The sequence below is a fragment of the Microcebus murinus genome, chromosome 5, assembly GCF_040939455.1.
Source record: "Microcebus murinus isolate Inina chromosome 5, M.murinus_Inina_mat1.0, whole genome shotgun sequence".
Lineage (NCBI taxonomy): Eukaryota > Metazoa > Chordata > Mammalia > Primates > Cheirogaleidae > Microcebus > Microcebus murinus.
In genome coordinates, this window is record NC_134108.1 from 92,489,612 (window position 1) to 92,516,858 (window position 27,247).

The 27,247-nt window shown below is 40.0% G+C and overlaps 1 protein-coding gene across 1 annotated transcript in view; it reads left to right on the plus strand.

The window, feature by feature from the left end:
* The window catches only part of GCLC (glutamate-cysteine ligase catalytic subunit), a 49,249-nt gene that overhangs the window by 9,809 nt on the left and 12,193 nt on the right, over positions 1-27,247 (plus strand). Inside the window, exons 2-6 of the mRNA XM_012780759.3 lie at positions 15,456-15,568; positions 16,717-16,899; positions 21,009-21,122; positions 22,698-22,756; positions 22,866-22,999. Of these exons, the coding sequence (XP_012636213.2) occupies positions 15,456-15,568; positions 16,717-16,899; positions 21,009-21,122; positions 22,698-22,756; positions 22,866-22,999 (603 nt within the window). The remainder of the gene's footprint in view (positions 1-15,455; positions 15,569-16,716; positions 16,900-21,008; positions 21,123-22,697; positions 22,757-22,865; positions 23,000-27,247) is intronic.

Here is a 27,247-nt window from a genome sequence, read left to right on the forward strand (position 1 = left end):
TACCAGTTGTCTATTTATGTGTGTTATTTCTGGACTCATTTTACTATTGTGATGATTTTTTTGTCTTTGTGTCAGTCACTCTTGATTGCCAGTTTTATATAAGTCATGAGATCAGGTAGTGTTAGCTTTCCAGCTTTATTCTTTTTCAACATGTTTGACTCTTCTGGATACTTTGAATTTCCATGTGAATTTTAAAATCAGGTTGGCAATTTCTAAAAAAATTCTAGGATTTTGATTGGGATTGCATTGAATCTCTAGATCCATTTTGAGAAAAGTGACATCTTAATAACGAGTCTTCAAGTATATGAACAAGTACATATTTCCACTTATGTTGTCTTTATTTTTACTCAGCAATATTTTGTAGTTTTCAGTGTACAGTTCTTTCACATCTTTTTTGTCAGATTATCCCTGAATGTTTCCTAAGTTTTGATTCTATTATAAATGGCATTATTATTTTTTAAATTTTAATTTGATTTTATTGCTAATGTATTGAAATAAAATTGATTTTGTATATTCATTTTGCAACCTTACTAATCTCACTTTTTGAACATAGGGGTATAATTCTAATAACTAATGTCCTAGGCTGCCAATTCTATCTTTGTCATTTCAGGCCAGATTTGATTGGTCTTTCTCTTAATTTTGAATGTATTTCTCTGCTTATTTGAATGTTTGGTAATCTTTGATTAGATGCTAGACATTGTGAACTTTACCTTATTGGGTGTTTGATATTTGTATATCCCTGTAAGTATTCTGAGCTTTGTTCTGGAGTGTGGTTATTTGGAGATAGTGTGATCCTATTAGGTGTTGCTCTCCCAGTTTGTTAGGCAGATCTAGGGTCCTATTCAGTTAAAGACTAATTATTTCTCTTTACTGGGGAACATCTTCATGAGTGCTCTACCCTATGGCCCTGAATTACAAGTTGTTCCATCTGGCTGGTGGGAACATACCCTGTCCCATGCCTCACATGTGTGTGTTGATTTACTACTTAATCCTTGAGGGGAGACCCTCTGTAGATATCCGGGATTCTCTGTGCAACTCTTTTCTTGTACTCTGTCCCGCCATCTTTAGTCAACTTGGTTTCCCTAGACCTGCAGCTCCATCAAGGACTCCACTGGGCTCTGCTTCACTTTCCTGCCTTTCTGCCCATGACCTAGACCCTCTCTTCAGGCATTAAGTTGGGACAATTGTAGGGCACACTTAATCTTTCTCCCATACTCTCAGGGATTGCTTCCCTTTGTTATCTTATGTCCAGTGTTTTGAAAACTGTTCTTTCATCTAATTTTTCTCTTCTTTTTTTTTTTTTTTTTTTGTTTCAGATAGGGAGAGTAAATTGGGGCCCTTTTACTGTCTTAATTAGAAGTGAAAGTCTTTCCCACATTTTTTATTAAGTCTTTCAGCTCTACTCTCCTTTGTAAACTTTGTCCAAAGTCTGGCTACCCTTGTGGTTTATAAGATACCTGCCAGCACCTAAAATGTAACCAAGTTTTAAAGTCAGGATTTTCTTAGGCTTAAGCTATAATGTTTGTCATCTAGTGTCAGTGTTATCATCCTGTGACTGGGTATTTAGTATTATAAAAACATAATTATTTTGAAAGTTGACATGTATTTTATGAATGGGCTTCAATGTGAAGTTGAGAGTCTAAGCCCCTGGTCTTCCCAGGTTGTGTGATCTTAGATATGGAACTTAAATTATTTAGACCACAAATTTTCTCATCAGTAAGACTAATCAAGAAACCCTACCATTTGGTTTTGAATTGCATGCTTATATAGATAATGTTATTGTATCTTTTAATTTTTAGCTGTTTCAGAATGCTTTGGACTTCCTAGAACTTATGAAAAACAGTGCATATGAGAAACAGTAGAATCCATTTTCTTCCCCTGTCACCTTGGGTTTTAGCATTTTCTTTGAGATGACATACTTTACTGGCAACTTGAAGTCATCTAATTATAAAGCCACAGTTACTAGGTTTCTAGAAATTTAGTGTGAGAGGTACGCAGGATTGCTGTGTGCAGGAAGGATGGTGGGCTTCCCAGAGGTGTGGAAGGACGAATGAAGTGAAGCCACTGGCTGTACCAGGTGGGCAGGCACCAGGGCTGTGGCATTGGCATATCTCGAACATAATAAGAACTCGGGAAAAGAGCAAAAAGTGGTTTTCTGACCAAAATAAATGCCACAAAGCCTATGCATGTTTTTACAGCTCATATGATCCTTGAAATCTTGATTATAATTTTTAGAAGGAAACAGGCTTGAACCAGACATCATATGAGTTTGTGTCACGTAGATAGTGTCTCTGTGGCTACTAAGTTATTACTGTTGTGTAGTGATAATGTAAAGGGGCGAATGCATTAAAGTGATGACCTTTAATCTCCACTTAATGGTTACATATCTCAGACATTGTTTAAAAGATGAGGAAGCGTATACTGAACCTCTGACTTATAGCCAAAAGAGTTCATTTTTGTTACATCTTTATAGGTACCCAGAAAACTTGGTTATCTAGGTTGGTTTGTCATATGGCTAAGGTTCTCCTCTGTTAGAGAACTTTCTTGTATTAGGTTTTGTGTCTGTTATGGTTAGGATTTGATAGTTGAACTTATTTCCACAATAAGATTACAAAAGAACCCCCAAAACAAGATGTTCCTGATTACGTAAGTGTTCATATAGACCCACTGTCATCTTTGTCCTTGTCCTCTCCCCCTAGATGGTTTTTTTAGTCTTTGGATTTAGTTAACTCCTTTCTTTTTGAATTGGATGCTGGTTTTAGCAGAATTAAAACAATGCCCTAAGATGAGAGACTCCGTGACCCTTTTCCTAGAAACTAGTAAAAATCTGGGCTGTGTGTCTACCTCATTTGTATTAAACACAGGGTTCACAGGCTGGGGTGTCCAGAGCTTCACAGAGACAGTAAAGGTCTTGAAGTACCTGTGAAAGCCAGCTGGCACTTCTCTGAAGTGTTTAAAGAGTCAGAGATTGTAACAGTGGTCTTAAACATTAAAGTTAACATCTTGTGAAAAAAAAAAACAAAAAACTTTATAAATTATATTTTCTAAGAACTGTAAGCATCAGACAAACTTAAAGGTTATTTGAGTGTGCTTCCTTCATTCCCCTCTCTAAATGTTCACATATTGACCCAAACCAGCTGCCTAGAAGCTATGTTATTTTCTAACAGCACTTTTCAGCAGCCCTGCCTGTGCTAAGCAGGGTAGTTCTCTAGCCTGCCATTGTTGTGTTGTCTGGGGTTTATGATTTGTTGGCTCCACTACTCAAATAGAGTGAGAACTAGGAAGTAAGCACAAGTCCTCTGAGCAAAAAGTCCATGCATTTTACTCTTAGAAGCCTATCTCAGCCAGAGATCATTTTCTTATACATAGTTCTTGCAAGCTCGCTCATTGAGTTTCTCAGCTCAGGATAAACTGCAAGAAATCAATTGAGGCAGAAATGAGAAGGACCAATCCGAGAGCCACTGCGAAAAACAGGTCCAGACGTGGCTTCCAAGGGCTTTGCTCAGTTATAACTGTAGTTAAAGAAATGAAATCGCTATTAAAGTCTGAAGTCCTAATAAAAAGCGAAAGTAATGCTTAGTACCTTCCTATTGAAAGCAGAAGAGGATGTAATCAATTTGAGAAAGATTTCCACTCATATATACATAAAACTTTTTAAGAGAATGTATGCTCTAAAGGGGTAAGCTTTGAATAACAAGACAATTCACTTGAATAAAATTGCCTTCTTGGCAATGCAGAGTAAGTAAAGTTCTATATTTGAGGGTGGAAGAAAAATGGATGATCATACATTAACAGAATTTCTGGGAGACATTAATTACAGAAACAGTAATTTAGAACTGGTAGATATTTGTTTTTCTCTTATGTAACATATGATATAACTAAGGCCTAGGGACTAAAACACATTCTGAGTGGCTATAACTGGGGAAAATTAAGACTGCTCTGGGCCAGGATAACCACCTTGCACAACTCCAGGAAGGACCAGTAACAGGTGGCGCCCCGTGGTGGTGGGAATGGGAAGGGGTCACAGTGTTAGCAAAGGTCTCTCTGAAGAGGTGGCACTTGACTTGAGCTGCACGAGAGCCAGCTCCTTTGAGGGCTGCGGTAAAATCTTTCAGGCAGGGGGAATAGAAGTGTTTCAGAGGCCCTGAAGTGATGGTTGAAGAAACAGGCCAGTGTGGCTTGCAGCGTGGTGGGGGGGGATGGGGGGGTGGTGACATGAAGGAGGCCGAGAAGGTTAACCCTAATGGTCTCAGGGAAGGGTATTGGATCTTTGGCTTGAGTGTGAGCCATTTAAGAGTTTCAAGGAGGAGAGTGACTTGACCTGCTTGGTTGAAGGACCCTGGTCTGCCTGATTGCAAAGTTAGACAGCGTTCCACACCACTAGCTTTCACTTTTGACCAAGACCAGTGTCCCTAAAACAAGTGTTGTGTCACATGATATTTTCGAGAAATAGTACTTCCCTTTATGAGTGACATTCTGATATTTCAGTTCTAGTCTATTAAGACATTTTTTGTACTGTTTATCACAACGCACCATGGCCCACGAAGAGGTTAACCAGCTTTTGGAAACCACTTACCAGACACTATTCTCCCTCAGTCAGGGTATCACTGCCCTAGAGCTAGAAAATGGTAACCACTAGCACTTGAGTGGCACTGTGTACTTAATGCTGTTTTAGGCACTTTACATGCATTATTTTATGTAATCCTTCCCTAGTGGCCCTGTGAGGCTGGTGTTACCCCCATTTTACGAAAGAAAAAACTGAAGAACTGAAAAGTTACCAAGGTTGAAACTGGTTGACTCCAAACCCAGCATTTTTAACTGCTCCCCCACATACTGCCGCCCAAATGGGCAGAAGGAAACAAGTTCTGTGACAGTTTTAATGGGGCTCCAACCAGAGATGAGATTGAGGGTGGAGAGGAAAAGAAAGAATTGAGGAAAGGATGGTGGTAATAATGCAGGAAGTAGGCTTTTTTTTTTTTTAATGCAAATGCAAATACATCTTAGAGCCAAAGATGCAGGCTTAAGCATTTTTTGGTACCAGATAGCCAGTAATTCTCTTCTAGTGAAATGCCAGCACTCTTTTCAAAACAACACCATTGAATATGCTTGGTAAATTTCTCGGTCTGCAGGACAAATGCTAACAGGTTTAGTAATGTGACCGCAGCCTTCCCAGCTAATCTTCTGCTGGCAAGCCAGCCCTGTGAAAAGGCAGATGCAGGACTAGCCCTTTATATGAAAATCGGGCTGACCTCATCTGATAGTTATGCGGCCTGTGCCAACCTCTTCCCAGGGCAGCAGGTAGCAGGCCAGAATCAGAGCCCCAAGTCAGGGGCTTTGACTTACCTTTGAGATTTTCATACTTTAACATGAATTTCAAATATGGCAGGGAGGGAGTTTATTAACAAGAGTCTAAAATCTTCCAAATCCCACAGGTTAGAATTACTTTGTTGGTGGGATCTGCTGTAATGTCCAGGTGTGACTCCTGAATAGGAGCCTGACGCTGCCTTTATGAGATGCGGTTATGAAAGCGTATCTGCATGCAAGTGCTTACGATGGTGGGATGGCATTAAACTTGGGGGTCTTTGAAGCACTAACGCCTTGTCACTGAGGGAACAGGTGGTGTGCCCTTCCGAGCACAGCAGTCACTTTGGAGTTAGAATTCTTGTTTGGTGTTGGCTCACTGTTAGTCTCTTTAGAAAGCACTCCTTTTTTTTCCGCTTGTCGGATTGGTTAGTCTAACACCAGTTGCTATGAGTTAAAATCCTGAATTTCTCATATTTTTCATAGGCAGTCCTTGAATTTAGGACAACCTAATTTATAAACATACCTTAGCAGGGAATATACTTGCTCTCTTGCTTGCTCAGCCCTAGAAATGCATCAGGCTCTGAGCTGGGTACTGTAGAGGGCATGTGTTCTCTCTAGCAAAAGTCACACCCTCATGCTACAGCCCTAAACTCTCTTGCACCTGTTTAGGGAACCACTGTAGATTCTCCATAGGCCTCACTCCCTATGGCACCCCTGCTCCTCCAGCTCTGGCCACTGCAGGGCCGTTGATCCAAAGCAGCCTCTATCTGGGACCAGGAATACCCTCTTCCTTATCAGCCACGTGGTGACTAGGACTCTGGCAGGGGGATATGTTCTCAGGAAAGAGCCAAGGAATTCACCTGTCTTTAGAACCCACAAGGGTTCTAATATGAACTACCTATATTTGCAATATTGTCCCTTTAAGAGGAAATGTGTTCTGGTTTAGGTTTCTAAATTGCAGAGTGCCTGTGCTATGTTGGTGGCCACAACAGACATCACTATTGGTAACTTGATGTGCTGTGTTTTCTGATGTTAATTTGTGTGAGCAGACTGGTTAAATTTTGCTAAATTTGGTTCAGAAATAAGGTAGGCGTGCCTTCATGGTCTTATTATCAGACAATTAAAACTAACAATATGCCTAAAGTATGGTAGTAAGATTTTTTAAAACTCTGCTAACATACATTCAGAGGCCCAGAAAATGTCTTATGCCATCTGTAGGTTATGAAAGAGCAGATCTTTATTCAAGGATTGCCTTTGTGCCCACAGTAATGAATTGGCGTGTCTAAGTTTCTCGTGGGTTTTAGTCCAGTGCTGTCCAGTACAACTCGCTGTAATAGAATGTTCTACTCTGAAGTATCCAACAAAGGTTGGAGAACTGAATTTTTTATTTTATGTTAATTTTAAATTCAAATACTCGCATGTGCCTAGTGACTACCATAATGGGCATGATTTTTTTTTCCTTTAATGAAGGATGTCATTTCCCCCCTTTATGACATTCACAACTTTTCCTCCAACTGTTCTTTTTTTAAAGTTCAGAACATTATGGGGATACACATGTTTTGGTTACCTGAATTGCTTCTGTACGGTTTGAGTCAACGTTATAAGGGTGTCTGTCCGGCACCCAGATCGTGTGCATTGTATTGTACTCCTTAGGTGTGATTTTACCCATTCCTCCTCCCTGCTCCCACCTGCTTGATTTCCGTTGAGTTTTACTACCAAATGTGCACATGAGTCTTGATCTATTAGTTCTAATTTAGTAGTGAATACATGTGGTTTTTGTTTTTCCATTCTTGTGATACTTAGAAGAATGGGCTCCAGTTCTATCTAGGTTAATACAAGAGGTATTTGTTCACATTTTTTATGGCTAGGTAGTATTCCATCGTGTACATATAACACATTTTATTCATCCACTCAATATATGGATGGGCGCTTGGGTTGTTTCCATATCTTTGAGATTGTGAATTGTGCTGCTATACGAGTGCAAGTGTCTTTTTTATAAAATGTCTTTTTTTTAATAGTGGGATTGCTAGATCAAATGGTAGGTCTACTTTTTTTTTCTTTGAGGTGTCTCCATACTACTTTCCATAGAAAGTAGTTGTACTAGTTTGCAGTTCCACCAACAGTGTGTAAATGTACCTTTCTCTCTGGTCCATGCCAGCATCTATTTTGGGACTTTTTGATAAAAGCCATTCTCAGTGTAATTAGGTGATATCTCATTGTGGTTTTGATTTACATTTACTAATGATTAGAGATGTTGAGCATTTTTTCATGTGTTTGTTGGCCATTAGTCTATCTTCTTTTGAAAAGCTTCTGTTCATGTCTTTTGCCCACTTTTTATAGGGTTGTTTGATGTTTTCTTGCTGATTCACTTGAGTTCTTTGTAGATTGTTTATTCACCCTTTCTCAAATGTATAGCATGCAGTTATTTTCTCCTGTTCTGTAGGAGTCTGTTCGCTCTATTGATTCCTTGACTGTGCAGAAGTTTAATTTGATCAGGTCCCATTTATTTATTAATTAGACAAGTCTCACTCTGTTGCCTGGGCTACAGTGCCATGGCATCAGCCTCTTTTATTTATTTTTGTTGTTGCTGTGATTGCTTTTGGGATCATCTTCATAAACTCTTTGGGGTGGTCTTCATAAATTCTTTGCCTAGGCTGATGTCTATAAGAGTTTTTTCCACCATTTTCTTATAGTTCTTCTTTCTTTCATTCTTAAAGTTCCATTCATTCTTATAGTTTCATGCCTTAGGTTTAAATCTGTTATCCGTCGTGAATTAATTTTTCTAGTGGTAAGAGGTATGGATCCTGTTTCAGTCTTCTACACGTGGCTATCCAATTTTCCCAGCACCATTTATTGAATAGGGATTCTTTTCCACAGTGTTTCTGTCTGCTTTTCATATGGCAATATGAGGATGGTTTTATATCTGGGTTCTGTTCTGTTTGTTCCATTGGTCTAGGTCTCTGTTCTTGTGTCAATACGATGCTGTTTTGGTTACTACAACCTTGTAATATAGCTTGAAGCCCAGTAAAGTGATGCCTCCTGATTTGTTCTTTTTGCTTAAAGTTACTTTCGATATTTGGGGTCTTTTCTGGTTCCACAGGAAGTGTAGAATTATTTTTTCTAGATCTGCAAAAAATGACGTTGGTATTTTATTTATTTTTTTTTTACTTTTTTTTTTTTTTCTGTCAGAATTTAAGAAAAGACGTTGGTATTTTAATGGGGAATGTATGAATCTATAAATCATTTTGGTAGTATAAACATTTTAACAATGTTGATTACACCGATCCATGAGCATGATGTTTTTCCATTTGTTTTACATCCTCTGCAGTTTCCTTCCTCAGTGTTTCATAGTTCTTCCTGTAGAGGTCTTTCACCTTTCTTTCGTTTTAAAGTCTTGAAATTTTTCTGCTTGGGCCTCATATCACTAATCTAGGTATGTAAAGAATGTTTTCTCTGTGTGGGCCAAGATAATGACAAGGAAGTTACTCCGCTTGATCCTATAGGAAATTCATTGTTTTTTTTTGTTTTTTTTTTTTTTTTTTAGATGCAGTGTTGAAATTAATATGTTATAAATAAAAGGCAACCTGCTCTGTAAGCCAAAGTCCTAATCTAGGATGCCAACAGAAGAACAAGTCAGGGCAAGGGCAGCATTTGTTTTGGTTTCTAAAAGTGTAAACTTCCCGTAGAGTGTATTGTGTAATTCTATGGTATGAATTGACTTATCAAAGTAAGGGGGGAAAGCAGAATGCAGAATAGCCTATTTTCTCAAAATATGGGAAACATTTTAAGAAGTTGATAGTATGTCAGACTAAACTGTCAAAATATTTTCTTTTCAGAACATAAGGTAGTTTAATTGTAACATATCAACAGTCACCAGTTTCAAATATCACCATGTACAAAATATCATATACACAAAAGCACAAATATTGCAGTTTCTACTTCATACTTGCCCGCCAAAAGCACTCAAAGCTTACCATGTAAAACAGTGGTTTTGATATTTGTAGTGTTATCATTAAACATGTCTAATGTGGAAGTCCACCTTAAACCAAATTCTGAGCCACATCAAATTTTATTACATCTCTTATTAGGATCTCTTATTCAGTTTTCTATTAATATTTTAAATGCAGCTGCTCTTTTGGTCATCATTCAGGTCTTCCTTGATTGGGTGATTAAAAAATAAAGTAGCCTGTAATCCTAGCACTCCGGGAGGCCGGGAGCAAGAGTGAGACCCTGAGCAAGAGTGAGGCCCTGTCTCTACTGTAAATAGAAAGAAATTAATTGGCCGACTAACATATATAGAGAAAAAATTAGCCGGGCATGGTGGCGCATGCCTGTAGTCCCAGCTACTCGGGAGGCTGACACAGTAGGGTTGCTTGAGCCCAGAAGTTTGAGGGTGCTGTGAGCTAGGCTGACGCCAAGGCACTTACTCTAGCCTGGGCAACAAAGCAGGACTCTGTCTCAAAAATAAAATAAAATAATATAAAATAATAAAATAAAATAAAGTAGCCTTGCTCTAGGGCTAACCTGTCTAGATGCTCCAGGTTTGGGTGCTGTGCTAGATAGATATGGAAATGGATGCCATCCAACTCTATGGTTGAGGGTGCTCAAAAAGTATTCGCTGTGTGAGGAAAACAGTGTTCTGGACAGAAGGCACAACTCCTAACTTTAAAATGGCTTATATCCTAGAACAGGGACTATTGTGGCTTAGTCTCTGGAGGGGGGCCCCAGGAGATCTGCATCTCTGAGTCCCATGCAGCAGTCAGCAGTGCAGTGCCCCAGGGGAAGAGTGGAGGTTGTGTGTATGTTTAAGGATTCTTAGACCCTCACCTCTGCCCAGCCAGTCCCCATTTCAGGAATCAGCCTAAATTTACATGGCACTTCCTCTGGGAAGCCTTCTGGGCTCCTGGATTTTAGACCCTGCTGTATTTTACATGCACAGCTCCTTTTGGTCATTTCGAGCACTTACCCAGATAATTCAGCTGTAGGGTGTTATTGGCTGTCACTCGAGCAACAGCGTAAGCCTGAGAACAGGAGCCAGGTCTTACAGGTATTTGGGCATTGCTTAGTCATCAACTCTCACTAGACCCTTAATCATCAAAATAGTTGTGGGCTTGTTTAGGAGTTAGTATAAGGAAAAAACTGGGTCTCTGAGAACCGGCAGGTGGTTCCAGCAATTGAATCAAAACTGCTTGGGCCAGTGGAAAAGAGCCAATAGTGGAATGGAGGAACTGGCCATGAACCCCTAATTCTAGGGGGCGGGCTGCACACCCACTCTCCCTGAGTCATGTGGAGCCCTTTTTACTGTCTTGCCCTCTTTGACCTGACAACCTGCATACAGACCCCTCCTAGGGTATGAGAAGGGGAGAGTCCTCATGTCAGAGCTGGGAGGAATGTGAGCCCTCGCAGGTCTTTATCCCTCCAGGACTTGGTGGTAGGTTCCTTCTCTCCAGAGGTTGGCATGTGGTGGCTTAAATGCTTTTGAGAGGGGGGAGATGCCTTAGTTCTGATTTACACAGAAGCTGACAAAGGAACTTTCTTAAACGTATGACCTCCCTAAATGGAGAACTGCCTATAATTGGTCTGATTCTTACAGAACTAGATTGTCTTCTAATTAAGCAGTTTTTACCACAAGGTAGTAGAAATCTAAAAATGTGTATTTCATAAAATGTCTAGACATTCCTCAAATTCTGAGCTCCCTGAAACTTACCTACCAATGTAGGGTATCAATGTTTAAAACAAAGGAAAATTTCTGTTTTACACTAGTGGCAAATGCATGTAAAGACAACATAAATCCTAAAAAATGTGAATATTCACTGTTATCTCAAATGCCATAGATATTTTGCTGTCTCATCTATATTTAGCATCGTACTGTGTACTTACATTACCTTCAGTTAAGATACTTTGTTTTTATTGGCCTAATTTTAGATGGACATAAAAATACCTCACCTTTGTTTAAACCTGTGTTAAATGACTTGAGGATTATGTCCAGGTTGTTCCTAGCAACACTATATAACACATAAAGCAAAGTACATAGTCTTTTTTATGTGTCTTTGTCCTTGATTCTACAATTTAGAGATATTAGTGACTTTGATCCTAGCCTTTCATGTGTTGATGTCCTTGATTCAACAGCTGAGGGATATTAGTGACTTTTTTGTTCTAGTAGGATAAAATATAGCCTTTTAGCACTAGAAATCCAAGGGATTTTAATTTCTATTTGTAGAAAAAGTAATGCATATTTAAAATGAGTGTCTTGCAAAGTGGTTGGGTATTTTTCTTGGGCCTGTTCTTCCCCATTTAAAGGATAACTGATGGCTGCCAAATAAGTGGCCCAAAGTCACATCTAGGGAGCTGTGACCTATGTACTGTGGAGAATAGAGCTCAGTGGGTTGTTTTTTTTCCCTGTTTCCAAGATAGTGTGTTAATTACACAAATTTGAATTGGTTCCTCTGCAACCACCCATTTATGATGCTCTTTGGCCATTTGCTTTCAGAGTTGTGTTTGTATGCAATGTATAAAAGAGATATTGCTGGGATTCTGGGTTTATAGCCCAGATGCTGTTCAAGGTTAGGAAGCTGGTACAATTTAATCCTTTGAATCCATGTTGTGGTACAGAAGAGCCTCTGTTTTATTATTTTCTGTTTGAACTTGTCTGTTTCTCTCACCCTTTGGATGAAAAAAGGAATTTTAGGATGAGGACAAAATCCAGAAATCACAAAATAAATCATTGTGGCTTTAGGTGTTTTATTAATAGGAAAGCATTATCTTAATGTATTGGTTTTCGTTATCATGCATATCTAGGTTGCTGAACCAAACCCCGTTTGAGCTGTCGTTTGGCTTTTATAGATTTAGTTAATCATTGGTATGCTCGTATGTACTTAGAATTGGAAATAAACATACAAGTGTTAAGGTGGCAGGGGGTATTAAATAACAGAAAGCTAAGAAGTTAAACTACTTTAAGGACTGATGCAGATGGATGAGAGGGTGACTACGGAGGATGAGTACTTCAGAAGGCCTTGAATTCGAATTTGAAAAATATTCAGGAAATTCATATGGCTTCCAACTGAACTTAGCATTTATTGAAAAGTAAGTTTGTTTTTTTCTGTATTTGGTAAATATTCTGTTTTTCTGTTTCATTTGCTTAATGAGATCATGAAGTGATTATTGTTTAATTAAGAAGAGTTTAGTTTGTTAACACTTTAAATGTCATCCATTTGGCTGATATTTAAAACTTATAATGAGTTTGAGCTTTCTGTTCTTTTGCCCTACCCATGCTTTAAACTTGTGGGCTAAGAGTGAATTTGAAAACTAAGGATTTCAGTTGTTTGTTTTTTTCAAAACTAGGAAACTAACAAAAGTTATTGAATTTAGCTTATATAATTGCTGCAAAAGTTATTGCTCTTTTTGGTAATAAATAAATGATACAGACCCAGTAAGCTAGGAAGGATCTCTTTATCTATCTTTAGGAAACATGTTATCTGATTAATAAAATAACTTAGTTCAGGTAGCAGATGATGCCAGGCCGATGTATTGGAGTGAATGAAGGAGAAAGATTCCTTCTAGCCGCGAGAGTTAGAAATGCTACATAGAGCAAGTGTACTCTGTCCTGGGTCTAAGGAATGGGTCAATTCACATGTTTAAATCTATGACTATAACTATTAGTTACATTTCGACTTCCATGATACAATATTAGGCCCACTTCATAAAATTGAAGCATAATCAATTTGTGATATTTCCAGCCTATATTATAATCTTTTCCTGCCTCATGTAGCTTATAATACTTTTATAAAAAGCTTATCATCACTTACCAAGATTGACCTCCTCTATAGTCCTAGCAGCAAGGTATGCTGGGCCATTAGGCCAGGCAGCGTTGGCTTCAAATCCCTGCTTGACGCTTACGGCATTGGGTAGCTTACTCGGCTTCTCTGAACCTCTTTGCCCACCTGTAAAAAGTGGGTGATCATGCCACTTTTGCATGCTAGATTTAAAGGTTAGGATCCATATATGAAAGCATACCCCTTCTCATTATGTTCACTTAAATGTAAACTTGTTTCTCATACTTATGATCTTTTCATGTATCCATCCCAGAACTTAGTTTCCTGTTCCATAGTTTTAGCTGTTCAGGAGTCACAGATTTGTAGATGCTACCTGCCTACCAAGCTGTACTTGATCCAGTTCCAGATTCTTCAGTTGTTTGACACTGAGTGATTGTGCAGGTGCAGATCTCACATTTCTGGTTCATGTACCTGAATTAAAACCCTTTGCACTCGGATGTAGAGTGTGACTCAACACGGTTAGCATCGGTAGCAGCAAGAGAAAAAAGCAAGCGAATGCAAAGGGTTAAAGGGGTCTTACCCATTTCTTCAACTAAAAAATTCTGATGGGAACCTAAACTTACCAGTAAGGCAACTAATAAAAGTGAATTGAAAGTTTATTTTTTGTGGTTTAAACCTGCTGAGCTATTTCCTATGGTTACTAACATTTTTTCCTCTTTATAATTACATATATATATATTTGTTTTTTTGAGACAGTCTCACTCTGTTGCCTGGGCTAGAGTGCCGTGGCATTAGCCTAGCTCACAGCAACCTCAAACTCCTGAACTCAAGCAATCCTTCTGCCTCAGCTTCCCAAGTAGCTGGGACTACAGGCATGTGCCACCATGCCCGGCTAATTTTTTCTATATATTTTTAGTTGTCCAGCTAATTTCTTTCTATTTTTAGTAGAGACAAGAAGGCCTCGCTCTTGCTCAGGCTGGTCTCAAACGCCTGACCTCGAGCAATCCTCCCACCTCGGCCTCCCAGAGTGCTAGGATTATAGGTGTAAGCCACCGTGCCTGGCCTATAATTGTATTTCTTAGCTAAAGGGCAAAACATTCTTACCATTTCTATGTGATGGGGATTGCTGACCCATGTGCCTTCCAGGACCAGACAGGTACACCAAATAAGGAAAGAGGCCACTGCAGACGGTGCACATACACCTAAAAGAGAGCAACCCAACCGCAGCCCTGCAGAGACAGGCATAGTGCTGGGCTTTTGGGTGTTGTTTTTAAGGCTGAGAATCTGAATTTACTTGTGAAATATCAGGGAAATAGTGGGTATACTGTTGCCTGCCTCTGGCCTCCCCTCTTTTTTTGTTAACTACTCTTGTAAGTCAAACCAAATACATTGTGGACTAGTTTGCCTGTGGGACATCAGTTTGCCACCTCTTCTCTACAGTAACTGTTGGTGCCATGTGTAAATGCTATTTTCAAGTGTTAGCCTGAATACTTCAGTTCCATACCTTTTCGCTTACATATGGATAATGGTGGTTTTATTTCAGTCAGAAATAATGATTCATAATCTTCACTGTTCACACCAGCTGTCCTGATTTAAAGCATGCAATTTCAGGGAAAACAAAAGCAGTTGAGTTCTGCCCGGAAGAGTCTTACATTGGTATTTAACTCTTTATTCTTACCAGAATTCCACCATAAGATATGAAAAATGCACTGGTGCGCCCTGCGTTGTAAATTTTTATATGGTTTCAGAATGGAGGAGTTGTTTTAAATTATTTGTGACAAACCAAATTGTGACAAAACCAAATTGTTGGAACCCCTAAAGCAACTTCTTCATAGTGCTGTATTTATGATTATGGTTTAACTGTCCAAAAGTGGAACTTGTAGTGGGATTATTTAAAAATCTGCCAGTAAATTAAGCATAATCTGCTGTGATAGGAATGTCCAGTAACCACTTTCTTAAACTTACAATAAGTCAACTGAGTATATAGTAAGCCATTTAAGTTTTTTTTAAATGCAGCTGCTTCTTTACAACTGCAATTTACAGAACCTTAGCTTTGAAACTCATTTCTTTTGAAGTACATTTTGCAAAATTGGGTATCTTGACCTTTCTATAGGGTATACAGTAGAATAGAGGAGAAAAAGGATGGAAGAATAAGAGTTCTTGTCCTCAAACAATGCCGCTATTGACTGACCATCCTCTACAGGTTTTCATTTTATGCAAACGAATACTTAGTATATCCTGTGGCGTAAGCAAATGTGTCTGTCTCAAGTTATTGGGGATCCTTTCCAACCTTCACAGTTCCCTGCCTTTTTCTTCTGAAGATTACAGTGAGCACAAATCTGGAAGAGCGTTAATTTTTCTCATTTTTATTTTCAATAGGTGGAATACATGTTGGTATCTTTTGATCATGAAAATAAGAAAGTCCAGTTGGTCCTGTCTGGAGAGGAAGTTCTTGAAACTCTACAAGAGAAGGGGGAAAGGACGAACCCAAAGTAAGCCGATGTGTTGAAGTTCCATTTCTGAAACTGTTGGAACTACTAGAATATAGAGTCATTTCTCAGCTTTATAGGAGGCAGGATGGCATAGCAGTTAGGAGTGCAGGCTCTGGTTCCTGGTTGTCTGGCTTTCAAATCCTGATTCCTCTACTTAAAAGCTGAATAACCTTGGACAAGTTACTTAACCTTTCTGTGCCTCCTTTACCTTGCTTTAATGTAGAGATAATGACAATACCTACGTATAGGGCACTAGGATTAAATACATTAATATATTAGGCCGGGCGCTGTGGCTCACGCCTGTAATCCTAGCTCTTGGGAGGCCGAGGCGGGCGGATTGCTCAAGGTCAGGAGTTCAAAACCAGCCTGAGCAAGAGCGAGACCCCGTCTCTACTATAAATAGAAAGAAATTAATTGGCCAACTGATATATATATATATAAAAAATTAGCTGGGCATGGTGGCGCATGCCTGTAGTCCCAGCTACTTGGGAGGCTGAGGCAGAAGGATCACTCGAGCCCAGGAGTTTGAGGTTGCTGTGAGCTAGGCTGACGCCACGGCACTCACTCTAGCCTGGGCAACAAAGCGAGACTCTGTCTCAAAAAAAAAAAAAAAAAAATATTAAAGCATTTTTGTACAACCAACTAAATATAAAAACTTATTAAGCATTTTTGGGGGGCAAAAAACCATTGCCAAAGCATAACCAGGATCAAAAATCATGGTGCAACATAAAACTTGCAGATGGATTTTGTTTGGCTGGCATGGTGTTTTTAAATATTTATTTAAATAGACGAAGAGCAGGAAGGAAGGGGATATGTATTCTTCAGTTCATTTTCTACTCACTAGTTTTTGGGAAGCTTCATTTGAGTTTGGATACCTGTAAGGCCTCACCTCCTTTCTAGCTTGTCCTAGACAATGAGTCCCATGTGTGCATTTTCAGTTATTTACAAATATTTTAGACCCAATACTTGTTAACCCTTATAGATGAAGAGCTATGGAAAAGTAATAGCTGTTGGGAATTGTCAATGAGTTCTTGGCTTTTTTTTATGCCTAATGGTTTCTAAATTTTTTAAGCAATCTTAAAACTTTTAAAAATGGAGTAGGCTACAGCAGAAGAATAAAATGGAACTAAATTGTTTTTCCTCTGTAGCCATCCTACCCTCTGGAGACCAGAGTATGGGAGTTACATGATTGAAGGGACACCTGGACAGCCCTACGGGGGAACAATGTCTGAATTCAACACAGTTGAGGCCAACATGAGAGAACGCCGGAAGGAGGCCACTTCTATATTAGAAGAAAATCAGGCTCTTTGCACAATAACTTCATTTCCAAGGTTAGTTCCTATATTAACATGTCCCAGAAGACGTTAGAGCGGTAGGTTATAAAGAGAGCAGGTTGTGACCCGAGCATTTCACCCTACAATCCTCACACTTTACGTACAGTTCATACTTTATATATCACATTTAATAGACTCTGTAATGCTAGAGCTAAAGGGAAAATTGCATGGCAGCTTCAGTCGGTGGATAGTGGCTGCCTAGAGCACTGTGGTGAGAGCACTCACCTGGGCATGGGGGAAACACCATGGAATCGTGATGAGGACCAGCAGTGGTGGCCATGTCCACCGCAGGTAAGCGTGGAGAGCAAGGCACAGCCACCAGGCAGTTCCAACCCTGTAGGCAGTAGCCAAGCCTCCTGGTGACCTCCAAGTGCTCTTCTCACTTGACTGTGACAGTTGCTGCCTCACGCACTTCCAAATACAAGCATTTGCCTACTGGTATGGCAGATCAGGTCACACCTGTGCTCTGTGTACTATTAATACATATTAATTATGAACAGGATGCAACATTAGGTCATGTTTGGATATTGTACTGAAAAGATTTAGGGTTTGTCATCAGATGTAGTTATGACATATACTAGAATACATAAAAGTAAATATAAATAGTGAAATAATGTTCTTAGCTTAGAATTAGGTATGTAAATACTGCATGTATTATACACAGAGCCTCTACACAAGAATGCAATCCTCTCAAATCATGAATGTGAGTTGTCTATGCTAGCTATCTGTTAGATCGTGACAGTAGACTTACCTCCTCAAAGTTCAAAAGAGCTTCCAGGGTTGGTATCCATGGCCTAGAATACTTGAAACTATTTTTATACCTTTTTCCCTGTTAATGTCTGTAACAGACACAGACTTTCAGAATTATTCCATTGGTTTTAGGGGTATTTAAATGGAAATTTTCTTTTTATTAAATCTTTATCATTGGCCGGCCATGGTGGCTCATGTCTGTAATCCCAGCCCTTCGGGAGGCTGAGGTGGGTAGATCACTTGAGGCCACTTGAGGAGTTCAAGGCCAGTCCAGACAACATAGCGAGACCCTGTCTCTACAGAAAAATTAACCAGGTGTGATGTTGTGCACCTGTACTTCCAGCTGCTTGACAGGCCGAGGCAAGGACAATTAATTGCTTGATCACAGGAGTTTGAGGCTGCAATGAGCTATGATGACACAACTGCACTCCAGCCTGGGTGATAGAGCAAGACCCTGTCTCAAAAGCAAACAAAAAAATCTCCACTGTAACGTGTAAATGGTCGAAACCTTATTTAAGCCACTCATCAAACATTTATAGAAGCATGTCTTATTTTCTGTGATTCCTTCATTCCATTTGGGTAGGCCACTCCCTTCCCTGCCAGAAGAAAAAACCCCAGCAGGGTGAGGGTGGACAGGTGTTTTGATATGAATTGGCACATTTCTTCTTCCCCCTGATGTTTGAAAGAGGGGAGAAATCTTTGACTCTGGCATTCACTCAGACGCTTGAGTGCCTGCTCCGTGCCAGCCCTAGGGAGCATGGGCGTGCCATCATGACTGAGAACAGGCAGGCGGTGTCCCTTTGGAGCTAGCGGAGACAAGTCAGTAATGCCCGCAGATTCAGGGAGTGTAAACTTGGGGCAGTGCTGTGAGGAAGAGGTGGGGAGCAAAGCATGTGATGTGGCAGTCTGCGGGGTGGCGGGTGAGTGAGTGATGTCCAGGTTCTGCTAGGAGGTGTGTGACGGGGGCGGGGGGGGGGGGATGTCCTGGAGAGGGGGAGCAGTGTGCACAGATATCCTAGGATGAGCCAGCCAAGTGGGGGCCTTCTGAGAACTAAAAGAAGGCAAGTTGGCCAATGTGAATAGGAAGAATTCTGGTTCTCATCCTAAAAGCAGTGAGAGGCCTTGGGAAGGTTGGATTTTTGCTTCTCAGCCCTCACCTGGGCTGTTGTGTGAGCCGTAGCTGACTAGGAGATAGGTGAGGGGCCCACCCGGGGTGGGGATGGGGGGGAAGCAAGGGCAGCCTGCATGTGGATGGGTAGATCGAAAGGTGGCAAAATCAGCGGACCTACTGGGGGAAAGAAGAGATGTCAAAGCTATTGCTCTAGTGATTGCCCTCAAAACCTTAGGATATCAGAGTAAGGCCAAGAAGTAGGTTACAGATGTTATATGACAACTTCTAGTGAACTGGAAAATTTAGTATCTTACATTTTCCTTTTTTTCCCCTTAACATTAAGAGGGTTGTACATTTCACTTAGCAAATTAAAAAAAAAAGTTTGTAACACAAACCAGAACTGTTTTATATTTTAAAATTTAGGAATGTGTAGTATGGATAGGCAGTGGTGATTCCTTGGGGACCACAAGGTAAAGTTTTTGGTTCAACCTAATGTGTCTCTTACCTTAATTGAGAATGGCTCTATATGGAATAGTTGCACTTTTTTAAAGCTGCTTATGTCATTATGAAAGGAGAGTTGAAACAGGCATAAGTTTTATTCTAAAAATCTATAATTTTTTTAAAGCCTAACCATATGTATTAGGAATGGAGGGTCTTTTAGGATTTGTAAACAAAACAAGAACAAATATTAGTTATTTAGTGGTTAGAAGCCTCCCCTTGCATCCACAATAAATGATAAAAGTTTTATTATAATGTGGGATCACAAGAGAAAGGGGATTACTCCAGTCTTAAGTGTAAATAATGTGGTTTTTCTCTCTGTAAAGAGGCAAAGCTCTGTAGTGTAGAATTGTAGTCTAAAACATGGGTCACAAGACTTTAACTTTAAATTACATAAAATGAAAATTTAGTTCCTCATTCACACTGGCCTCATCTCAAGTGCTCAGCCACGTGTGGTTGGTGACTTTCACATTGCTTTGGACAGTACAGAGATGAAACGTGTCCATCATTGCAGGAAGTTCCATAGGACAGCACTGGGCTAGAAGAAAGCAGTGCTGTATGTGTCTGAGGATCCGAGCTCTGACTCTTTCTCCCTTCCAGACAAACACGTCTCTCTTCATCTCACCCGATTATAGTTAGCAAGGAATCCCCCAGATTTAAGATTGTTACTCAGCTAGGGGACTCTTCCTAAGGTTTGCAGGCTCATAGTAAATAATGCACATAGGTGCAGGAATTCTCCAGAGCCATTAGAGCCAGGAACTCTTTTCCAGATAAGATCAGCAGCTCAGTTGTTTACAAGGTGGATGTGGGCAGCCAACAGGTACTTTATTTTATAAAAGGTAAGGGTTAAAAATAAGGCATGGGCTAGTTGACCCTTAAGCCAAAAGTTTCCTACCACTGATCTAAAACCCTGACAAGAGCCTCCCTTGCTTTGCTCTCACTAACTTTGTTAATCTTTGTCCTCCCTCACAGCACACTTAACTTTGATTTTAAATTACTAACTTGGGAAAACCAGCGGCATCACTGCAGGTGATGTGGAATTTGAGGTTTACAAACGTAGGGATATATATGGGGCTTCATTTTTCTGTGTTGGAATTAGAGCTCTTCTTTAGGTCAAGTAAGATCATTGGGTTTTGTGTCAGACTGCAGGGACTCTCTGGTGAATGGGGACACCTGCAGAGACACTGCCAGTTCTTGGGGGATTCGTGTGATCTGCAGAGGCAAAAAACAGCAGGCCCCTTCCAGATTCCCAGATTCGAATAAATCTGGGAATTCCAGGAGGTGGGGGGCAGTGGTGGTGTGCAGAAAGTCAGAGGAAAAATCTGAGGGTTTAGCACTGGGAAAAGAGGATGCCTCGGAAGCTGTGTGGAGGGATATGTACCACCCATGACAACTGACGTGACCAAGGGAAGTGACTTCTGTGTTGTCAGTCCTTCCTATTACATGAAGAGGTGGGGAGGACCAAAGTAAATGCTCTGGATTGTGAACGAGCAGACACTCGGGTAAATCAATACTGGGCTGGAATCACAGAAGAGCAGGATGATGTTCATAAGACGCAAGCAAGAAGTGCAGGCAGTGGGTGTAAAGGTGCACAGCCCTTATAGAGCATTTGTTTTATAAACACAAAGCCATCTGAAAAGGGAATAATAGAAGTGAGATGTTCTTTAACAGGTGCAGTGATGGCAAAACTACAGTAATTTATTCCTGAAAACAAATCCCATCTACTTAGTTCTTCAATTTGTTGTAGATTAGGCTGTCCTGGGTTCACAATACCTGAGTACAAACCCAACCCGGTTGAAGGTGGAGCTTCCAAGTCCCTCTTCTTCCCAGATGAAGCAATAAACAAGCACCCTCGCTTCAGGTGAGTATGGCTTTGTGTTGAAATGCAGGAGCCTGTCGCTCAGATCTCTGCCTTCTGAGAATGTGGTGTTCCAGTCTGGGAATCCTTCTTGAGCATTTACTGAATTCTGGCTCCTTCCCTACATAACTGGAGAAGGCAGCAGACATATACCTGTTCACAGCCCCAGTTCCCCCAACGCTGCTTGGTGGTCACTTCTTACATCCAGCCTCGATTTGTTCGTTTTCCAAGTCCTCTTAAAGTCATTTGTCTAGCTACTATCCTCTCTTTAACGCAGATTTTCAGTCCTAGTTGTGTAAACACTTCCACTTGGGAAGCTTTCCCTTAGTTACTCCTGCCTTTTCCCCCATGAGTTACCATCAGTATCTGTGATCAGCTCAACTCACTCTATATACCTTGGTAGGAAGGTAAAACAGCTGGTATAGGCACTCTCCCTTCTGTGAACTTCTAGGTCGTTCAGTTTGTAGTTTAATTCTTAGGTTTTAAGTTGCTCAGGGGCTTCACCAGGCTGCCCTTAGCTTTGCACCTCAGTGCTCATCCATCAACCTGAGCCCAGGCTCCTGATCCAGAGGTAGGAACATGGGGACTTCTCAGCATTCATTACTTTAACAGGCCTGCACATGTGCTGTGTGCAAAGTCTTTGAGGGAGATAAAGATTTATCGACATAGTTCCCAACTTTAAATGTTGTCATGAGTGTAAAGGAAAATAAAAATACCCAGCTGCAAGAAAAGATAGATTATGGCATATGTCCAAAGGTGGTAGCACCAGAGGTCCTCCTTGGAGAAAGGCGAGTGCTTCTGACTGGGGGGATCAAAGCGAGCTTCATAGAAGAGGTGGCATTTAAGCTGAGTAAATGGCAGCATTGTCTAATAGAAACACAAATGTAATTATAAATTTTCTGGTAGCCACATTAAAGTGAAAAACAGGTGAATGTAATTTTATAGTATATTTCATTTAACCCAATAGATCTAGAATTCGTAATCAGTATTTTTAAATTATTAATGAGAAATTTTACTTTTATTTATACTGAGTCTTCAAAATCGAGTGTGTATTTTACTCAGCATGTTTTAGTTTGGATTAGCCACGTTTCACGTGCTTAATAGTCACAATGTGCCTAGTAGCTTCTGCGTGAGGCAACACAGGTCTGGAGGATAAGTACTAATGCTGAAGATTGAGGAGGAGAGGAATAAGGTATTGGGTGGGGTTGCAGAGAAGCCTGGGGAAAAGGAGTATTAAAGTTTGAGTATCTTTAAATTTAACATGGGGAATGTTAGAAACCTAGGGTGAAACCAGACCATGGCAGACCTTGCCACCTGAACTTGATTTGGTAAGTTGCAGGGAGCTACGGAAGCAGTGCTGAGTGGGAAGAGAATGGCATTCTCAAGAGCCAAGGAATTGATATTAAGGCAAAAGCCTTTTTTCAGAAAATTCCCTGAAGAGTATCTTGACCCACATTTTCTGTAGGGTGGTCTTAGAGAATTCATTTGATTTCATTGCATTTACTCATGTGATCAAATTCTTCTTATACATGATGGCCCTTAGGTGACCAATTTATGACATTTGGTTGTCTGTTTTAGTACCCTCACAAGAAATATCCGACACAGGAGAGGAGAAAAGGTTGTCATCAATGTGCCAAGTAAGTCTGCAGAGGGGTGGCGGGGTGGGAGAGAGATACCTGTTGAATTGTTGTTTAATGATCGACTCTCAAACATTTTATTCTTTTATCTTTTTAATTAATAATACAGTATTTAAGGACAAGAACACACCATCTCCATTTATAGAAACATTTCCTGAGGATGATGAGGCAGCAAGGGCTTCTAAGCCGGATCATATTTACATGGATGCCATGGGATTTGGGATGGGCAATTGCTGTCTCCAGGTATTGTTTCAAATATCCAGAGAGGGAGAGTGTCTTCATCTGTTTCTGTTTATTAACTACTTTTCTTTATATATGCATGTTTACACTTCTAAAAATCAGTTTAATCAGGATGAAATGGTAGATGGTAGGAGTTTCTGAAAAGCAATGAAATTTTTAGTAAATTCTTTAGAAGCTTTATCTTGACTGATAATTTTACAGAGTCTATAGTTTGCCACAAAGGTATATACTATACTGTGGTTATTAATTAACTTAAAATGCAGACTATTCCATGATCCTTGTCTTTATTTTCTGTGCCTGGTTTTTACTGCCATCTAGTGACAGGCTAGCGAGGTTGTTAAACATCACCCAAATCTCTCATTTCTGGAAATGAGCTCTCATGGAAATACTCCAGTGATTTTGTAATCCAAAAAAAGGATTGCTTGGACTTCTAATTTTTACATTGTGCAAAGCCATCCAGTGGTATAAAAAGAGTAAATATTTAGCAGCCCATGTTTGTCTGTCTTACCCTGGCTAAGTTGTACAGGGGGTAAATAGCCTTTCTCTATTTACCCACCTAAAATTTTTTCTGGATCTGATTAAGTTACTGGTGCCCCTGGCAGTGATTGTGCCAAGGCTCACTTAGGACCTCAGTGGGAGAACACAGAACCCGTCAGGCAGCACACGGGCCAACGACCGGGGTTGCCTCAGGTATTTGGGTAACTCCCTTCACTGCTTTTCACTTAGTTTTCTCATCCATGAAAAGGAGGGTTTATATTAAGGCCCCTTCTAGATCTGACTCTAAGCTCATATTTATTTCATTGCTTTAACAGAAGTATTTTTTTTTTTTTAACTTTCAATTTGATTAAAATCATGTTAGAGGCCACGCATGGTGACTCACGCCTGTAATCCTAGCTCTCGGGAGGCCGAGGTGGGATTGCTCGAGGTTAGGAGTTCGAAACCAGCCTGAGCAAGAGCGAGACCCCATCTCTACTATACACAGAAAGAAATAAATGGCCAAATATAGAAATTAATTGGCCACATATAGAAAAAATTAGCCGGGCATGGTGGCGCATGCCTGTAGTCCCAGCTACTCGGGAGGCTGAGGCAGGAGGATTGCTTGAGCTCAGGAGTTTGAGGTTGCTGTGAGCTAGGCTGATGCCACGGCACTCATTCTAGCCTGGGCAACAAAGCGATATTCTGTCTCAAAAAAGAAAGAAAAAAAAAAATCATGTTAGATCAGGCATAGGAGTTGCACAAAATGTAAATTTTCAAATTGAAAATTTCATATAAAAAAAGAGCGTCTGCTTGTTATTGTCCACGGAGATTTTATCCAGTTCTGATTGCTTCAGCTGGTTGGAAGCCTGGAGCAGCACAGTGCCTGGCCCTGGGAGGCCCCTCTGGGCTACCAGCCTGATTGCTCTCAACACAGAGGCCCAGAAAGCCAGCAACCCCTCATCTCAAACAGCTACGGCATCTACGCATACCTCTTTGCACATATACCTCTGATCTGTTTATTTTTTAAACTATACATAATCCAAATTAAATGCCAGAGTCAGACTTTTGCATGCTGAATGTATTTAAATAACATAGCCAAGCATAATTTTTTGTTTTATTGATGTGTATAATATGTGGCTTCCAAACAAACATAGGCCAGTAAGTTACAGTCACACTTCATAAAAAGAGACCTTTTGACTTTAAATGCATATCTGTTTTCCTATCTTAATTACAGATACTTCTAAAGAGAGCCAATAAGTTCTAGAACTTACAGTGCATAGCTTTAAAATTGTTTAAGTGCTATTATAGTACTGATTACCTTTCCTTGGTTTAATATTAAAACAAGGTGTTCTGCCAAGGACAGCATAGTTACTCCAGTGTACAGGATGTCCCAAAAGTCTCCATACAAAGGAAACATTTTTTAAATTTCGTAATGAATATTTTGTAAATGAAGGCACTTTTAGCTATGATTTCCCATTGTCCCTACATATGGTGACTTTTGGGACACCCTGTAGTTCCAAACGGCTAGTCTTTCCCTTGAAACACTGTATGTAGACAAATAAGTATGTCCTAATGATAGATGACCAACATTTTTATTGTTTGTAGATATCAATTTTCCATCCAATTTAAGCTTTGTCATGAGTTTATGATCAAGTTATCTTTTCCCCAGTGTCGTGTCCCAGTTTTAATACTCCATGTAAGCGTGTGGCAAATGAGACAAATTCCACAAATCACCACAGAAATCCCTGCCTTGTAACTCTTAAGTGGAACACTAGAAACTACTTATTATAATAAAGCAGAAAACTGTCTAAAACCAAAAGCATTTTAACCACATTCAAAATCTTGACTCTTTTTGGGCTTTTCAAGAATCATTTATTAAGCAGTAAGTTAATGACATGTTTTGGTAGGTTTTTTTTTCCCCTGAGAAAATTATGTGACTTCAAAACTGGGTGGTTAAGTAAATTTTAGTTGAGATATTTAGGTTTCTAACATATATTTTTTCCTAGTTCCTCTTTTTGGCCCCTCTTTTCAGTTTCCTAGTGGCATGTATCTCTTTTTTATATGATGCTTTAAAGAATACCAGAAGCCAAGATTGTTGATATATTCACACCTTTCTAAGGTATAAGGCAGACGTCCTCAAACTACGGCCCGCGGGCCACATGTGGGTGTTTTTGCCCCTTTGTTTTTTACTTCAAAATAACATATGTGCAGTGTGCATAGGAATTTGTTCAAACTATAGTCCAGCCTTCCAACAGTCTGAGGGACAGTGAACTGGCCCCCTATTTTAAAAGTTTGAGGACCCCTGGTAAGGACTCTACTCCCCTTTCCATTAAAGCCATTATCAACAGTGACATCCTGTTTGATTTGATGACTGCTATATGAGCTCTAGAGTAAGGAAGCTAATTACTAAATTTGTTTAACATAACTAAGTCACCTCAGTGTTGTAAACTATTAAATTCCAGTTGCTAATTTTTATAAGCATACTTTTCTAAGGTTGGCTTTTCTAGGATTCACCTATTAATTGTCCAGTGTGTATTATACATGTTGAGAGAAAGCCAGTCAAAAAACTGGAAAGAAGAAATGCTTCACATAGTATCATTTAAAAACAAAAATAGACCAGGCAATGGTGGCTCACTCCTGTAATCCCAGCACTTTGGGAGGCCAAAGTTGGGAGGATCACTCGAGCCCAGGCCGCAGTGAGCTATGATGGTGCCACTGCACTCCAACCTGGGTGACAGACTGAGACACTGTCTCTAAAAATAAATAAAATAATACACACTAAAATACCTAAAAGTAGCTTTTAAAAAAGACCTAAATAAACAAGAAGATGGCATGTTCAAAATAATTTATCAGTCAAAATGCTTAGGGGGGGAACATTTAAGTATGTTGTAGTCCTAATGCCTTATAAGTTTGGTTTTGGGGGTCATGGATTTTCAAGTTTCTCACCATCTCTTTCCCCCTGTGTTCTCCTCTTTGGCACCACCCATCCTTCCAAGATTCATTTAATGCATATTTATTAAGCAGTAACAAGGTGTCAGGCACTATCCTACAAACTTGAAGTAGAGAGAGAATGGCAAGATAGGTCCCTGCCCTCTTGAAGCTTAAATTTTAGTGATGGGATAACAACAAATAAGTATTTGCTTACCAGTTCCCACTCCCTCACTTCTCATTTAATCCTTATCACACACAAACTGGTTTCCAAGTTCGCACCTGTTCGTGGAAATGACTGTTGTTTTGGTAATGACCTAATTGCCAATCCTTCTGAATCTTTATTTCTGTTAACCTTTGAAACTTGTATTCCTTGATATCTGTGACTCTCTCCATGTTGAATTAATTTGTAATGACTAGTTAATTATCATTACCTTTAAATTAAAACACAGTGCTGGCCGGGCGCGGTGGCTCACGCCTGTAATCCCAGCACTCTGGTAGGCCGAGGCGGGCGGATTGCTCAAGGTCAGGAGTTCAAAACCAGCCTGAGCGAGACCCCGTCTCTAACATAAAAATAGAAAGAAATTAATTGGCCAACTAATATATATAATATAAAAATCAGCCGGGCATGGTGACGCATGCCTGTAGTCCCAGCTACTCAGGAGGCTGAGGCAGGAGGATCGCTTGAGCCTAGGAGTTTGAGGTTGCTGTGAGCTAGGCTGACACCACGGCACTCACTCTAGCCTAGGCAAGAAAGCGAGACTCTGTCTCAAAAAAGAAAAAAAGAAAAGAAAAAAACAAACAGTGCTGACTTAGGCAATAACATGGGAATTATAGGAAGGTCAG